The sequence below is a fragment of the Perca fluviatilis genome, chromosome 2, assembly GCF_010015445.1.
Source record: "Perca fluviatilis chromosome 2, GENO_Pfluv_1.0, whole genome shotgun sequence".
Lineage (NCBI taxonomy): Eukaryota > Metazoa > Chordata > Actinopteri > Perciformes > Percidae > Perca > Perca fluviatilis.
The window spans coordinates 34,031,427-34,049,865 of NC_053113.1; the positions used below are offsets into that span (position 1 = coordinate 34,031,427).

Sequence of the window (18,439 nt, forward strand, 5' to 3'; positions counted from 1 at the left end):
ATGCAGTCATGCACAGACGTGCACACACATGCAGACCCGCGTCACTCACTTGGCTATCTATTATCTATACACATACTACGCACAAGGCTTGGCAGGCTCAAGTGTGTCGAAGTAGTGTGGGAAATAGCTGTTGGCACATTTGGGATTCACAGATGTCTGGCGAACACATGCGAACACATGCATAGACGGCTTTTCACACGTGCACACACACATTTTGATTTAGGAATTTCATGACAGCACCGGCATCGCATGCATTTTAAAAATACTTCAGGGGCCCTCCACACGGAAACGCTTTTTGGTGTAAACGCACATGTTTTGCATCGTTTTGGCTGAATCCTGTTAACGCGCTGCCTGAAGACGCACTTTTTTGAAACCTGGTCCCCACTTGCGTATCGATGATGTCATCGCCACACCCCTCGACCTCTAGCCTTCGACCTCTTATCCCGCGACGAGTGTGAGTCGTAGCAGCAGTTCACTATCGGTCCACACAAACGATTCTGGTTTCCTTGCTCTAGCCATTTTCGTCGTCTTCTTGTTGTGCTTGGTTTCTTCTTCTACTGTCTGTTTGTATACAGCGTGCAAGCTTTATGCCATGCTCCGCCTCTTCTTCTCCGTTTTTGGTGAATTTCTGTAGCAGAAACAGCGCCACCTATAGGCCTGGAATATGAAGTAGCGTGTTGAGTCATTTACAGATGGGTACCCGTCGGTACCCAGCGGTATCCGACGGGGCGGGCCGGGTTCGGACAGATATTTAGAAATGATGTTCGGGTTCGGGTCGGGCTCGCTCACATCAGGGCGGTAAAGCATTGAACATTTTAAATTTAAAAAAGCTTTATTATGTAGGTCGCACCTGTGTTAATGTGCGCTTGTTTCCCTGTGTGCGCTGATGCGCTCATCTGTTGATATTTTCCGAATGCCTTCCTACAGTTGCTTAATAAAAGCGGGCTTTCCACACAAACAAACGTACATGTGTCATACAGTATGTGTCATACGGGTCGGGTCGGGCTCGGACATACCTATCTTAATGCCTGTCGGGCTCGGGCCAGGTTCGGTTACTGCTCTGTCGGACGCGGGTCGGGCTCGGACAGAAAAATGCGGCCCGATCCGCACTCCAGTGTGGACGTGGCCTTAGATTCATTGCCATTTTATGTTCATCACATTCTCTTTCTCCTTTCCCTCCAGCCTTTCCCCCTGGTCTCCTCCTCCAGGTGGATGGTAAAGAGAGGAGAGCTGACTGCGTTTGTGGAGGACAACGGCATCTTCCTCAAGCGGACGTCACGGCAACAGGTCTATTTCTTCCTCTTCAATGACGTCTTCATCGTCACCAGGAAAAAGAGGTGAGTGTGGGTTTATCGGTGTTTTTTGCCCCCAACGGTGCACCGTTGGGAGGCACTGGTTAGGGTTAAGGTTAAGGTTAAGGTTAGGGTTAGGTGCCTTGAAGGCAGCGGTCGCAGCGCTGCCTGGAAGGAGCAGTTGGGGGCAAAAAACACCATTGAGCGGAGTGTGGCCTCGGTGTGCAGGCTTTGCTTGTTTCTCACCTGTTCTGACACGTTGAGGGTGTCAGTGTAACCATAATCCCTTGGCCTCCACTGGGGGAGAGTGTATGAGCCGCTTGTGGCCTGTACCCGAGTGCAGGGCGTGTCATGTTGTCCTCTCCGTCCTCGTGTTTGAACTTGTTTCTGGGAAATTAGCCTGTTCAGATGAAAAACAATGATTGAGCTCCATACTAAAATGAAAGCAAACCTATTGAAATAAAGGAAAGGAAACAAAAACAACTGCTTCACAGTCACAGTGTGCAGTCATTATCAGCAGGGGCGAGTACGATTTTTAAAAAGTCCAATGGGATTGACACCCGCAGATGCACTGTGCGATCAGACTGTTCTTGCACGCTGCCCCCACCTGCTGTATTAAGCTGAACAGGTGCAGTTACCTGAACCTGCTGCGACTTGGCATCGCGAATCTGAGCCTGTTTTTCGGAATGTTGTCGAGGTTTCAACACGTCAACGCGTCTGCTTTCCCCTCCTCCGTTTCCTCTAGTTTTAGGCTACACCATGAAACAAGCCATAAAGAGGACTTCCTTGAAATGATGTGGTTTTCATTTGCGTGTGTAGTGCATTCACAAGTGTGTCTATTTTTGCCAAATAAAAAAAAATCCCTTTCCGTCCATCTCCCTCTGAGTCTGGAACTGATTGTCCCGCTACTCACAAAAACTAAGAATTCCTAAGAATCATTTAAAAAAAAAAAAAGGAAAAGAAACATTCCATGTGATATTTTTCTGGGAATTGGATCCAGGCCGCTAGACTCCAGCAGTGTGTGGTGTCAGGCCTGTGTTTGGAAGAGGGATTTGGGGAAGGGAGTGCTCCGGAATCACGGTGTGTATTTGTGCCTGTGTGTGCGTTTGAATGGGAGACGCTGTTATAATATTGGTTTGTACTGCGGGTGAGTTCTGGAGCCCTGCTGTGGCACGCTACTCTCCTGCACTCCATCTGCAGTAATCAAAATAAAAACACACCAGGGGTACACAGGGCTAGCCAGGCACATCCAGGTCCTACTAGACGAAATGGTGTAATGGCTCTTTCCCTTGACGTGTGTGTGTGTGTGTGTGTGTGTGTGTGTGTGTGTGTGTGTGTGTGTGTGTGTGTGTGTGTGTGTGTGTGTGTGTGTGTGTGTGTGTGTGTGTGTGTGTGTGCACGCGCAACTTTGCCAATTGCAGTAGTTTGATTAAATCCTCTTGGCTTCTTCTTGTCTAATTTTTCATAAACTTACATTTCAGAGAATACCAGAAGGAAGGGCTATAAGGGCAAAGCCACAGCACTTGCACATACATACATACATACATACATACATACATACATATGACCTGAGAATGTTTTCAATTTTATAGGACGTGTGTCTTTGGTTGGGGTTCAGTAGCATTTAACTTACTGAAAATGTATCTTGTGTCGTTTCCGCTTGTCAAAACATTTCAAATCTCTTATGAAATGTGTATTGGTTCAGCTTTTACGATTTTAAGTAATAAATGTCTGAGCTGCAACAATCAAGTCGATCGACAAAATTAATTGGCAACTATTTTGCTAATCTGTTAACAGTTGAAGTCATTTTTTAAGCACAAATGCCAAACATTCTCTAGTTACAATTTCTCCAATGTGGGGATTTGCTGCTTATTCTCTGTTTTTATATCACTGCAAATCCAATATATTTGGAGTGTTGATCAGATAAAACAAGACATTTGAGGACTTTAGACATTGACTTTTTTTCATTTCAGATGTGTAGGAGACCAAATAACTGGAATTAATCAACAATGAAAATAATCGAAGTTTGACATTCATATTTCTGAAACTAGGGGTTTGTTAGTTTACTTATTTGGTATTGTTTTCTACCCTTTGCTAATCATAAAAGGGATTCGTTAGACTCTCAAATCTGCCTATTTTATTAACTTCGAACTGAATCCAAAATGGAATCGACTATTGGAAACCATGCCCGTGTCAGACTGGGCTATTGTCACGCAGCGGGGAAAGTTTTGATCTGCTGCTCTCTGGCTCACAGGAACACTTACATAACACTGAGTCCACACCAGCTGGCTCCTCTCTCATCTTCACTTCCCCCATTTTTCCTGTGTGATGCTGGGCATCAGCTAAACATTCAGTATTGTTGAGGTTGAGTTTTCATCTCTCTCGTCTTTTTTTTTTTCTTTCCCTTTTTGTTAGTCATGACCTTGTGGCTTTTTTTTTCTGTCGTGTGTGTGCGTGCGTGCAAGCCTACAATTCCAACACTTTCTGTTCTAGTCTCCTCCCTTTGTTTGTTTGACTATGCCATAGTCTCAACACTCCCACTGCACTTACACCAGAACATTATGCTCTTAGTGTGTGTGTTTGTGTGTGTGTGTGTGTGTGTGTGTGTGTGTGTGTGTGTGTGTGTGTGTGTGTGTGTGTGTGTGTGTGTGTGTGTGTGTGTGTGTGTGTGTGTGTGTGTGTGTGTGTGTGTGTGTGTGTGTGTGTGTGTGTGTGTGTGTGTGTGTGTGTGTGTGTGTCCGTCCATGTGTGCATGCTTGACTTGGAGTCCTATCTCAACATCTCTGTGAGGATGAGTTTGAGTTGAAGAACTGGTTGTGAGATGGTAGCTGGCAACGCTGTGATGACCTGTAATAGATGCCTGCACTATCTCTAACAGCAGAGTGATTTTCATTCCAGCAAGGTTGGGTGTTTGTGTCTTTTGTAAGTAGCGTAGTGGGAGGAGGCCAAACAGTAGATTCTTAACCCCTATTATTTCAGTTTGGAACACCTCTCCCCCACATTTCGACATAGGAGATTTATACTATTTCCACTTTCATTCCTCTATTTAGCAATAATCTAACACTGTATACCCAACAGTATTCTACATCTTATTTTAGGAACTATTTTAGGATTTTGGTTTACGCGACGCTCTGAAATGTTTTCAGGTGAAAATGCATGACGGTAAACATGGAGATGATTTCATTGATTGTAATATTTAAAGGTTTTTTCAATTGATTATATGCATGGCTTAAGTGGCTTTTAAGGGGTAAAATACCTTACAAAAAATGTTTACGGTAGGAATTAAGAGCATGTTCTTTTGTTTGGCCAATTTTAATATGCACATTTTAAGGCTCATAGTGCAAGGTGGTCCAGTGGTACATATAGATCAGTGGTTCTCAACCTTTTTAGTGTCAGTGCCCCCCTATCCATTATCCAGGTACATAACCCCCCTCCAATCAAATATTATGTAGGCTAATTGCCTTGAATATTAATGATTACGCCCTAGGCCTATTATTGTTGCTACTATTGTTATCAAAAATAATCAAAAAATCTAATCATTGAATGACAAACAACACATGTATTAGTTTCCCAGGTATCAAAAAAGCCATGTGAATAGAAATTATATATATTTACAGTTTTTTTTTAAAAATGCAACCATTTGACATTTGAATTAAATAACCAGCCAATCAGAACAACTAGATATCTAACATTCAAACTATAATTAGGTATTATCAAAAGGCCTGCTGCATGTCCCCGGTGTGAACCTCAGCACCTTTTATAAGATGACTATAATTTGAATGTCCATTTTTTGTTTGTGAAGTGACCTTGGGTGTCATGAAAGGCGCTTTAAATACAATGTAGTATTATTATTATTATTATTATTATTATTATTATTATTACAAATACTAACCGTAGCCAATCAGAAACAACTAGTAACATTCAAATCTATTTTTCATTCAAATCTAAATCTATAATCGAATTCAGAAAACAAGCTGGCACTTACCAAGGGGTAAAAGCAGGATCACACACACACACACACACACACACACACACAGAAGAGTATTTTGGTGATGACAAACGGCTTGAAGAACGACACCTACTGCCGAATGGAAATAAGTTTACAACCTTTGAAAGTTAGTGAGAGCCCTTTGTTGATGCTTAGAAGTGTCTAGGTTAGAAGAGTCTAGGTTAGAAGAGTCTAGGTTAGAAGAGTCTAGGTTAGAAGTGTCTAGGTTAGAAGAGTCTAGGTTAGAAGAGTCTAGGTTAGAAGAGTCTAGGTTAGAAGAGTCTAGGTTAGAAGTGTCTAGGTTAGAAGAGTCTAGGTTAGAAGAGTCTAGGTTAGAAGTGTCTAGGTTAGAAGAGTCTAGGTTAGAAGAGTCTAGGTTAGAAGTGTCTAGGTTAGAAGAGTCTAGGTTAGAAGTGTCTAGGTTAGAAGAGTCTAGGTTAGAAGAGTCTAGGTTAGAAGTGTCTAGGTTAGAAGAGTCTAGGTTAGAAGAGTCTAGGTTAGAAGTGTCTAGGTTAGAAGAGTCTAGGTTAGAAGTGTCTAGGTTAGAAGTGTCTAGGTTAGAAGAGTCTAGGTTAGAAGAGTCTAGGTTAGAAGTGTCTAGGTTAGAAGAGTCTAGGTTAGAAGAGTCTAGGTTAGAAGAGTCTAGGTTAGAAGAGTCTAGGTTAGAAGAGTCTAGGTTAGAAGAGTCTAGGTTAGAAGAGTCTAGGTTAGAAGAGTCTAGGTTAGAAGTGTCTAGGTTAGAAGTGTCTAGGTTAGAAGTGTCTAGGTTAGAAGTGTCTAGGTTAGAAGAGTCTAGGTTAGAAGTGTCTAGGTTAGAAGAGTCTAGGTTAGAAGAGTCTAGGTTAGAAGTGTCTAGGTTAGAAGTGTCTAGGTTAGAAGTGTCTAGGTTAGAAGTGTCTAGGTTAGAAGAGTCTAGGTTAGAAGTGTCTAGGTTAGAAGTGTCTAGGTTAGAAGTGTCTAGGTTAGAAGTGTCTAGGTTAGAAGTGTCTAGGTTAGAAGTGTCTAGGTTTGAAGAGTCTAGGTTTGAAGAGTCTAGGTTAGAAGAGTCTAGGTTTGCTATCGCCTGTCTTGCGAGTAAATAGCAGAAAAAAAACGTTTGGAGAAACGCAACCCCACATCACGCTGTGTTTTGAGGAGGTGTGAGAGTCCCGTACAGTAAACAGTGACGTCACTGCCTCTATCGCCTCCATAAGAAAGTTTTTAAACCGCAAACACAAGCCCTGAGCTGCCCGGGAGTTTGGGGGACAGCTAAATGTTTGCCCAATAACAAAGCACAGTCGATATCTCTCGCACGTCTCTTTTCTTTCTCTCTTTCTCCGTGAAATAAAGCTGCCTTCAGGTACAAGTAGGAAACATTGGGTTCTATAAAAGATCTGACGAAAAACTGTGAAATATAAAGTCTACTTGTGCTACATTGGGGGGGTTAAAGAACACAACAGGATGTTGCACCACCCTGCGGAGATTGCTTTTTTTTCTGAAGGCAGCTTCACGCTGAAGTACGGAGCTCATTTAAGATGATGCTCTGACGTCCCGTTTCCATGAAGGCAGCACGGAGCTGCGCCAAACAAAGCTGACAGAAGCACAGAAGAGTTATGATACCCGTCTCGTCCAGTCGCAGTGCCGTGAACTGGCAGCTTTTAATGTTGCAGATCACTGATTTTTTTTTTTTTAGTAGTTTAAAGTGTAAACATATTGTTATTGTGAATCTTTGGTTTAAACTAGCTTTCAAACAAACGCCCCCCAAGGGCACCTCAACGCCCACCTTTCCAAAAAATTGCTTCCAACGCCCCCCATCATCTTCTGAGCACCCCCTGGGGTGCGGTACCGCCCCCGTTGAGAAACACTGATATAGATGATTTTTTTTTTTTTTAAGATTATTTCTTTGGGCATTTATCTCTATAAGACAGCTTAGACTTGAAAGCGGAGAGAGAAGGGGAATGACATGCAGCAAAGGGCCACAGGTCGGAGTCGAACCCGCGGCCGCTGCATCAAGGAGTAAACCTCTATATATGGGCACCCGCTCTACCAACTGAGCTAACCAGGCGCCCACATATAGATGAATTTAAAGTTTGCCACTCCCATGAAAGCTTTTTACAGAAATATACTGTGATAAAGCTATAGATTAGTAAAGATTATTGGAAATAGAAGTATGATCTAGAGAGCTTGAAAAAAAAATCATTTAATAGACAAACATGAGAATGGTATATGAACCTTCTCATCCAACTCTTGGCAAGATGGAAAATAAGCGTATTGTCCAAAATGTCAAACTCTTCCGTGAAACTCCAGGTCTGTGTGTGGTGATGCAGAGAGCAGCTTGTGGTCACAGTTGGATGCAGCTTTAGCGCGATTACTCCGCGCTCTCTTTCACATCCACGGCTTCTACTTTTTTTTTCTGATCCGTCTTTCCCAGTACTCTCATTCTCCTCTTCCAAGATGTCTAACTGGTTGTGGTTGACAGGGTTTAACTTGATAGATTGGTGGACAAGGGGCTGATGGGTAACAGTTGAACCTTGTTGATAACCTCCAGACTGTGACTGGTTTCGAAAAAAAAAAAAAAAAAAAAAAAAAAAAAAAAAAAAAAAAAAAAAAAAAAAAAAAAAAAAAAAAAAAAAAAAAAAAAAAAAAAAAAAAAAAAAAAAAAAAAAAAAAAAAAAAAAAAAAAAAAAAAAAATCCTTGCTTGAGTCTATGTGCACACTAATGGACATGCTGGTTTACAAGAAGCTAGCTCCTGTCCAGGAGCCTCTCAGCTTTGCTGCTGTCTCAGGTTGATAAAACCTATGTGGGCTGGACCCAAGCTCCTGTTCTTCAGAGCACTATGAAAACACAGACTTTTTCTACAGGTTCAGTGCCGCATTAGAGGTATAATGTTTCACAATCAGCTCCAGATGTTTCTAACTAACGGTGTGTGCTGCTAGACACAGGGTCGCGCTCAGGTTAAGGTTCTCATGGGAAATGTAGGCATGTACCAAGGAAACCAGGGAGCAGCTGACTTAGAGTGAGGATACGTAGACCGAGCTGAATGTCGAGACTTTTGACTGGCACAGAATCTGCGACATAATGTGACATAATGTTGATTTATTAATCCAGGTGAATTTGATTAACTGCACAGCCTTTATCCTCTCAGGGGTTGAATAGCTGAGGTACCATGAAACCGAATCTCTACTGAAAACAATGAGCCTAGATTTGAATGTGAGGGGACGTGGGTGGATGGTGTAGGGAGTACACAATAATTAGCTAAGATTGTGTATTTAAAACGTATTTTGCACTCCGTTATTATTATTATTATTATTATTATTGTAACAATAGTATTCACTTTTAGTTTATTTGACAAGTTTGTTATTTGTAATTATTTAATTCTTTTGCTGTAAATTAATTATGCAATAAGATAGAAATGCTATACCGGCAGACAATAATTACAACTACAGTTGGTGACTGGTGAATCATGTCCATGTGGGGGCAGAAACAGGAATGCAGATTGTAACATTTGAGGCTTTTAACAATAGCCCAGTCTACAACAGGAACCATTTGGGAACCCAAAAAGCACAAATAAGTTATTCCAAAAATTCAAAATGAGGAACAAACTTCTGTTAAAAGCTACTAATGTGTCTGAAAGGTTGTTAGAAAAGTTGGAAAAAGGGTGGGGGGGGAGCAGCTGAATCCACATTTATGCCAAAAGAGTATCGGCAACCTGCCTTCATGATCTTTATATCTAACTCACTGTGAGTCTAGTTACAGTTTTATCTTAACATTACAAGATGAAAGATCTACTGGTCTAAATTTCTTAATGTTTGCATCTGTGTCTAACTTCATTTGCTGGTGGGATACAGTTCCAGGAAAAAAAAATTCCAGCCTAGTTCATTTGACTGTCAAATTTGGTGCAAATCAGTTTTCCACTGATACAACAATATGTGCATGGATATGTATTTGTGTATGTAAGATAACATTAAGTCTTTCTTAATGCATACAGTAACTACACTGATGTGACCGTACAGCTCTGTCTGTATGTGTTGGTCTTGCATTTCCATATTTAGAACTGTTGTTTTATCTCTATCTGAATCCTCTTGTTAACTAGCTTGTTCAAGAGCACTTTAATGAAGGTTGTTATCTCGTACATCAAGGCCATCCATCACCAAAACCTCAGTCACACTCAAAGAAATCCTACTTGACTGAATTAGGTTAATGTTCCTGAATAAAGTGCAGTAAGTGAAATGTTATTAAAAAAGCTTTCTGTCTCTTTCAGCGAGGACAGTTACACTGTGATCGACTACGCTCTGAGGGACCAGATCTGGGTGAGTTCCTGCCAGCCCGAGGATCTCAACCTGTCACCGGTCAGAAGCACCGCCAGCATGCTGAGCTCGCGGCAAGCCGGCGCCAACCATCTTTTCCGTCTGCGTTTCCGTAGCAACCACTCCGGTGAAAAGGTGCCCATGATCCTGGGGACGGAGTTGCTGTGAGTGCTTTATTTAGCAACCTTTGTCCCACTTCATTTTCCAGTTTTGGTTTCAATTGCTTTTTCGCTTACAGATTTACGACATCTGCTGTTAAGCATGTGATGAATCATTTTTTCCTCTGACACAATATTACCCCTGGATCTTTTACATACATATGAACAGGTCAAGGTACTCATAAGGTTTGATATTTTGGTACTCCCTTATCTTCCCTTTGTGTGCTCTAATATGCTTTTTAACTTGAAGTAAGAGAATCCCATTACCCCTCTCTCCTAAGCTCCTATTTCCTAGTCTCTTGTTGGAGCATTACAGGTCACAGGGATATTTTGTTACATCTATTCTCAAGCCACAGCCTGAGCCTTACTGCTTGTTGTTTATGTGATATAGGAAAGGGAAGTTTATTAGTCTGTTATACAGTCGTAATGTCTGCAGTCTTCCTGACGCAGACCGGCTGTACTAGATAATTGTTTTGTTGACTGAGCCTCTTGTAACCCAACCATCTATTCTGGGATAAGCAAATCTCTTTGTTTAAAGTCTGCTGGTTGTAGCTGGCGTGTTTTGCATGTGCAGCGTAAGTGATTACTCATACATCCGACCTAGAAATACAGTCAGCTGGTTTGAGCTTCCTTGATATTCATGCCTGTACATATGTTGGTAAAGTTCATACAAAACCCCTCTTTATACAGCAAAAAGAGCGAAAGGGAGGTTGATTAGAGTCGATTATATAACCCGCACAAACAAAGGGGATCTGTCGTACATTGGGCTTACTGCAGCGTTTATTTTATTCTAGTTGGCGAAAGGAATTGCAGTCCATGTGCACACACATACACCAATGCGCAAGCACACACTACATTTTCACTGTAATTGTTTTCTGTAGTTCAAGGCTTTGTTATGCAGTGTTTTCATATGCACTGGGCCTGTTCCTCCTCATTCCTGTGTAGTTAGAGAACCTCCCTCTATATTCTCATACAGAAGGTGTGGTTTTCAGCTTCACTCTACAAAACACTGCCTTATAAATGTCTCTTTTAAAGCATTTTTCTAGCTTTTTTTGGCATCAGCCAAATGTTCCACGGATACAGGTATTAATACTAAGCCTCCTGGTGCAGGTGCATGGGGGGCCAACAGCTGAACAGAAACATGCCATGTCATGGCATTTAAAATGATAAACACCTTAATGTGATAACAGTGGAGTAATGTGATACATCTTTTCAACTTCAAATTTGCAGCAAGATGCAACTGCTATTTTTTTAACACCCTTTAGCATCACCTACTGCAGTGGTTCCCAATCTTTTTATTTTTTTTTATTTTTTTTGCCTGTGATCCATTTATCCAGGCTATGTCTTCTTGTGACCGCTCATAAAAGGTTGTGTGCCATTGTTATTTTTTATTATTATTTTCTACTCGGGTAATTATTGTGACTCCAAGGTTGGGAACCACTAAACCACTGTACATCTCCACTGCAAATGTTTTTTTCCTTATTGGAAATTAAACCAGTTTCCTTGTCGAATAGCACAGCAGTGGGCTACTGGTATTAGCCCCCATGCTGTTCCTAAGTGAAACTCGACAAAGCGTCTGCAGTAATAGTGTTAAGTGTGACTGCTATGGGCCTGTGTAGGAGGGAATCTTTGTGACATGACTTAAATGTGCTGCCCGCTGAGCCTTATGTACTGCTCATGTATACATGAGGGGTCTCCTCGTCTAACTGCCCACTCTGTCGTGTGTGAGTGTGTGTGTGTGTGTATGTGTCATTGTGGAAAGCCCCTAGACTCCCTCCTTTTGATATGGTTTGGGGCCTTCGGCTAAGAGCGTAAAGGGGGCAGCGCTCCACTCACTGTAGTACTGAATGAGCTGAGCAGAGAAATCCCTGGCAACTATCCATTGTTACAGTGGTTGCTAGGCATTGTTTAAGCTGTTGCCTAGCAGCGGCCCATTGTGAAGTGGGCTGTTTCCCACGACTATCTTTCCCCCCGCCTGTTTGCTCACTCTCCCCGACTCTTCTTCAGAGTCCTGTGTCTCATCTTTCAGACAGCAGCCAGTGTCTGCTGTTTGTTTTTGATGACTAGAGAATAACTTCCTCTTCCTCCGGCCATTCATCCCAATTTAGAGATCTAACCCAACATGACACATGGAAGTGGTGTTACATTGGCCAGCCTATTTTGATCTTCTATCAGAGTTAAATGAAGCAGAGAGGACAATACGGAGTATGGCTGAGAGTGAGGCTATTAGATTGCTATAAGAGTGGAGAGTAGCCCTGCACTGCAACTAATGATTTTCATTATAGATGAAACTACTTGTTATTTTCATTACTCGTCTAAGTCTATAAAATAAAGAAAATATAACAAAAGCAAATGAAAGAATAACAGTCAAGGGCTACAACTAGCGTGGTGTGTGTGTGTGTGTGTGTGTGTGTGTGTGTGTGTGTGTGTGTGTGTGAAAAGGCGTGTGTGTGTAAGTGTTTATGTGTGTGTGTAACGTGGTCGGGCTACGTGTGTGTGTGTGTGTGTGTGTGTGTGTGTGTGTGTGTGTGTGTGTGTGTGTTCAAAAAAAAAAAACAAAAAATTAGTTTTTTACTATAAATAGATTGTGTCAATAAAATGCCAGAAACTTATAAAACATGGACAGTTTACAGTCGAAAACCCAAACATATGAAACTTGATATGATTAACAAAATATGTTATATGATTTGTTCTTGTAGTCAGGCAGTTCATAAAGGAAAGCCCAAAATGCAGGCCTACTTAGTGCATGATTTCTCTGCTAAGTGTGGTCAGTGTTAGAGCAGGTATATGCATTATTTTGCTTGTAAAAGTGGCTGTATTGCATCCACTTCCCTATATTGTTCACTTCACCACTGAATTTTACAGCAACTCAAGTCAGGTTGTGAAATTCCACACATTCTGACCAAAGGCGGGTCTGTGGTTGTTTTTTTTTGTGGAAATGAAACCATAAAAATTGACTTCTTCTCATGTTGGTCAGTGTGGGAGTTTCTGCTTTCACTTCCATTTGTTCTCTACCTGCTGATCCTTTAAACTTATGCTATATCTGTGTGTGTGTATCACTGTGTGAGGTCTAAGAAGCATGCATACAATGGACTGATCTTTGACTGCAGCAGTAACGTAATATGTCAGGAATCCAGACAGGACAGCTGGATCGGAGATGGCACAAGGGCGCCTGTGTGCCGTTTGTGATTCTCTTCTTTTCTGTCTGTGTCCTCTTCCATTTCTCTGTACCCTTTTGTTTGGTCTGCACATGTCAGCACATCTTCCCCATGACCCTGATGTTGTGTCCTGTCCAGAGTCGGTGAATAGTGCTTCTCTATTAGTGGAACAGAGCAGCTACAGAAGTCTGCAGCAAAACAGTTCTATTAGTCAGAAATGCAGCTATAACACAAAGCAGCACTGGTTACGGAGACGGGAGTCTGTTGCAGTTTGGCATTGTTTTAAATTTTTCTTACTCTGTATGCTTTCGTTCATGTTATTGTTTTCGATTATCTTACTATGTCTGCTATCGTTTATGTGATAACGAGAAACTTGCTGATGGGAATCGTTCCTCTGCCTGGGAGTTTCCCTGGCTGGTCAACTGCGGCAAGAGAGATGTCATGTTTTTGTCGGAGCAGTAGGAATTGTACCCAAATACTGTTCTGACCTGTGGTTGAGTAAAAACAAGGGAGGGATTTGGTGAGGAGTAAACAAATTGATAGAACTGCGCGGAAAGGGTAGGAGGAGAGGTAAAGATGGAAAACAGTGGTCTGGTGGTGATTTGAAGTTGGCAGGGGAAGGCAGGTTAGAAAGAGGCTGTCATCACTTTTTATCTGCTTGTGAGAAAGAGGTTTTACAGGGCAGTGGCGAGGCCTCTCTTTTCAGAGGTGAAACAACAACCTTTGACAATAGATTTATGATTCTTGGCATTCTCTTGCACCTTGGGATGAATGGTTCAAGGCAGAAGATGCTTTGCTACCTCTATTTCTCGAATAGACTGATCCTGCGCAGGCTTGTAGTCATGTAGAAGGGAAGAGGGCAAGTACCTGCCGTTTGTACCTTTTGCAGTATTCACATGCATGCATGTAAACACACATACAGTCACAGATCGAAGGCTGTTTTTTTCACCAGAACCTCTTGGTATGTGCCTTACATTCCACAGATAACCATTGAGACACACACATGTGGTTGCCTGTTTGCTCCTGTGCTCGATATATTGAATACATGAAGTATTTCAGCTGTTTAAGCTTGAGAAAGCGACCTGTCATGGTGGTGTGTTGCGTATGTGCACATGAATCTGTCGGCATGTGTCCAGCTGTCAAAAGCAACGACTAACAGATGCTGTTCCCACAGAGCAGCTCGGATGTTCGAAGAACTGCGCATTTGGTACAGAGAAGTAAGCAGGCCCTTTTATCAAAGCCCTTTACTCTAGCGCCACCAGCAGGTTCACAGTTGGGGTGAGAGTAAAATATCTCAACTATTGGATGTATTGCCATGACATTTGTTACGTACATTCATGTTCTTTGTTTTTAATCTCACCCCATCATCAGGTCAAAGTATCCAATACTCATACAGTTAAAGACCAAATACTTGCTAAATTAAAGGTCCCATATTGTAAAAATTGAGATTTAATTTCTTTTTTGTTATAAAGCAGGTCGAGATGCTATATAAATACTGGGATAGTATTAAATGCTCAATCTACAGAGGAATGCACACAGCCCTTATTCAGAAACTGTGCCTTTAAACGAGCGGCCAGGATTCCGTAAGGTTATGATGTAACAACTGTAGTATACAGTAGATAGGTTAAAAGTGCCGTACATTGCTGTTTAAGTCATTCCCCGGCTGCAATGATGGGGCAGACTCCGAGAGTACAGGTGCCGATACCCGGAAACACTTTTTTGGGATGGGGGTTCAAAGAGACAGGCGCTAAAAGTTTTAGACAGGCTGAATACAGGTATATTTAGAGAAACAGTATGTGAAAATTAGAAAATACATTTCCTGCAGAAAATGCTTGTGAATGTGGAAAAGCTAAATTTCCAAAGCTAGACTGCATTGCTGGAATAACAGCATAAGAAGTTAAAGTAGTGAGAATAGTTGGAAAAGTGGGAATGGTTTTAATTAGTATGAATTTAACGATCATTTATTAAACAAAAGTGGAATATTTGAAGGTTTTTTAGAAAAGTAAACTCATGTTGAAATGTCAAAAAAAAAGTCAAAAAAATTTATGAAAAACATAGTATAGTATGTTGAAAAAGTGGTAAAAAAGTCAGTATAGTACGTCGAAAAAAGTGATAGGATTCAAATAAGTCATAAAAAAGTCATAGTATAGTATGTCAAAAAAAATCATAAAAAGTCATAGTATAGTATGTTGTAAGAAGAAGTCATAATATGATAGGTCTAAAAAAGTGATAAAGTAATTGTATAGTATGGCGAAAAAAGTGATAAAATCACAGTATAGTGTGTCGAACAAAAAGTAATAGTATAGGTCAAAAAGTAATAAAAAAGTCATAGTATTGTATGTCGAAAAAAGTGATAAAATCACAGTATAGTGTGTCGAACAAAAAGTAATAGTATAGGTCAAAAAGTAATAAAAAAGTCATAGTATTGTATGTCGAAAAAAGTGATAAAAAAGTCATAGTATAATGTGTCAAAATAGTCATAGTACAGTATGTCGAAAAAAGTCATACTGGGAATCCAACCTGGACCAGATTCTGCAGTTCCTACTTGCTGTTGCTATTTGGAGTGGTGTTGAGACATTGCGATACCAAATAAAGAATGTTGAAAACAGTCATAGTATAGTATGTCGGAAAAAGTGATAAAAAAAAAAGCCATAGTATAGTATGTCGAAAAAAGTCATAGTATGTCGAAAAAGTCATAGTATAGTGTGTTGAAGACAGTCATATTATAGTGTATCGAAAAAAGTTATAAAAAATGTGTAGTATAGTATGTAGAAAAAAGTGATATTATGTTGAAAAAATCATAGTATAGTATTTCAAGAAAGTCTTATGATATATGTCGAAAGAAGTGATAAAAAGTCATAGTATAGTATGTCAAAAAAAGTTATTGTATAGAATGTCAAAAAAAGTCATAGTGTAGTTTGTTGAAAAAACTAATAAGTAATCTTATAGTATGTTGAAAAAAGTTAAACAAAGTGATAAAGTTAGAGTATTGTACGTCCAAAAAAGTGAGAAAAGTCATAGTATAGTATGTCGAAAAAAGTGATAGTATATTGTCTAAAAAAGTGATAGTATAATGTTGAAAAAAGTGTTTAAAAGTCATAGTATTTCAAATGGTGACTAAAAAGTAATATTATAGTATGTTGAAAAAAGTCATAGTATAGTATGTCAAAAAAAGTTATTGTATAGTATGTTGGAAAAAGTGATAAAGTCATAGTATTGTATGTCCAAAAAAGTCAAGTATTGTATGTCGAAAACAGTGATTAAAAAGTAATATTATAGTATGTTGAAAAAAGTGATAAAAAGTCATAGTATAGTATATTGAAAAAAGTATAGTATGTCGAAAAAGAGCGTTAAAAAAGTCATAGTATGTTGAAAAAAGTGATTTAAAAAGTAATATTATAGTATGTTGAAAGAATTGATGAAGTCATAGTATAGTATGTTGAAAAAAGTGATAGTCATAGTATTGTTTGTCGAAAAAAGTGATAAAAAAGCCATAGGTGATAAAGTGGTCTGAACTGAAACCATCACTTATAGAAAAGACCCGATGAGCAGAGCCCGTCCTCTTTTGTGCTTTAAACCTATGTTGCTATGGTTTTCTTTTTTCTACATATATAATTTTGTCTTCACTGTTGACCAGTAATATTTTGAGTGGCTCTTTGAAAATCAGTGTGGGTTCCAATGATCTATCTAGCTTTCATAGTGAGCAGTCTGTTTTGATGGGTTTAACAAGAAAAGCTAAAATGTTTTTATTTTAATTTTCTAAAGGAAGTAAAAGTCGATAAAAGTGATAAAATAGTGCTAGTATAGTGTGTTGAAAAAGGGATCAAGAAGTCATAAATAAGTTCTAGTATTGCATGTCAAAAAAAAGGGAGAGTGACAGGAACACAACTTTTCTCTTCATCTATTTGTATTCTTCATTCCTGTACCCCTGTGTGGGTCTTGAATCCATTTGCACCATACAGGATTTGAACACTCAACCTTCTGACTCCCTATCATTCTCTTAGCCCTCTAAGCCATCTGACCTGTCACATGAGTTATGTTTTTGGTAAATATGTCTTTTCCACTAAGTATATCGGCCCTCAAAACATACTGAGACATAAGATCTGAACACTCAACCTTCTGTCGTCCAATCGTTCTCTTATTACTCTAAGCTATCTGACCTGACGAAGCATTTATGATTTTGGCATATTCGTCTCTTTGAATTATTATATTTGACCCTTAAAACTTCCTTAAACATATAAGATTTGAACACTCAACCTTCTGTCTTCCAATAATAATCTTATCACCTTTTATAGTATGTTGAAAAAAGTGATTTAAAAAAAAAAAAAAAAAAAAAAAAGTCATAGTATAGTATGCCGAAAGTCAAAAGTTTGGACACTCCTTCTGATTCAGTGTTTTTTTTGTTTTTTTTAATTAACTACATTGTGGATTAATAATTCATACATCAAACTATGAAAGATCACCAATGGAATTATGTAGTAAAGGACAAACCACAAACCAGAATTAGTTTTATATTTTAGATTCTTCACCTTTGCTTTGCTGACAGCTTTGCACACTCTTGGCATTCTCTCAATCAGCTTCATGAGGTAGTCACCAGGAATGGTTTCGAATTAACAGGTGTGCATTGTCAGAGTTAATTTGTGGAATTTCTTGCCTTTTTAATGTGTTTGAGACCATCGGTTGCGTTTTGCAGAGGTAGGGTTGGTACACAGCGATAAACAGTAAAAAGCCCTATTCAACTACTGTTTTAATTAATGTTATGGCAAGAAATACTCAACAATGTAAAGAGAAACGACAATCCATCATTACTTTAACACATGAAGGTCAGTCACTCCAGAAAATTTCAAGAACTTTGAATGTATCCTCAAGTGCAGTCGCGAAAACCATCAAACGCCATGGTGAAACTGGCTCTCATGAGGACCGCCCCAGGAAAGGAAGATCAAGAGTTACCTGTGCTGCTGAGGATACGTTCATTAGAGTTACAAGCCTCAGAAACCGCAAATTAACAGCACCTCAGATTAGAGCCCACATAAATGCTTCACAGAGGTCAAGTAGCAGACACATCTCATCATCAACTGTTCAGAGGAAATTGCATGAATCAGGCCTTCATGGTCAAATTACTGCAAAGAAGCCACTGCTGAGGAAGAACAACAAAAAGAAAAGAATTTCTTGGGCCATGAACACAAGAATTGGACATTAGACCAATTAGGGATAAAAAGACATATGTCGAAAAAAGTGATAAAAAAAGTCATAGTATAGTATGTCGAAAAAAAGTCATTGTATAGTATGTCGAAAAAAATTATAAAAAAAGGCATAGTATGTCGAAAAAAAGTCATAGTATAGTATGTCGATAAAAATTATAAAAAAAAAAAAGGCATGTCGAAACAAAGTGTTAAAAACTCAATTTCCAAAAAAGTCATGGTATAATATGTTGAAAAAAGTAGTTTTTTGTCTAGACTACATATACAGTAGATGCCTGTAATTTACTTTCCTAAACTGGAACACATCCACAATGCCTGATTAGATATATGTTTGATCATCTTGCAACACCAGGGG

The 18,439-nt window shown here is 39.7% G+C and overlaps 1 protein-coding gene across 1 annotated transcript in view; it reads left to right on the forward strand.

Moving 5' to 3' along the window:
* Positions 1-18,439, forward strand: part of LOC120573616 (rho guanine nucleotide exchange factor 26-like) — a 35,264-nt gene that overhangs the window by 11,858 nt on the left and 4,967 nt on the right. Inside the window, exons 11-12 of the mRNA XM_039823446.1 lie at positions 1,183-1,337; positions 9,522-9,731. Of these exons, the coding sequence (XP_039679380.1) occupies positions 1,183-1,337; positions 9,522-9,731 (365 nt within the window). The remainder of the gene's footprint in view (positions 1-1,182; positions 1,338-9,521; positions 9,732-18,439) is intronic.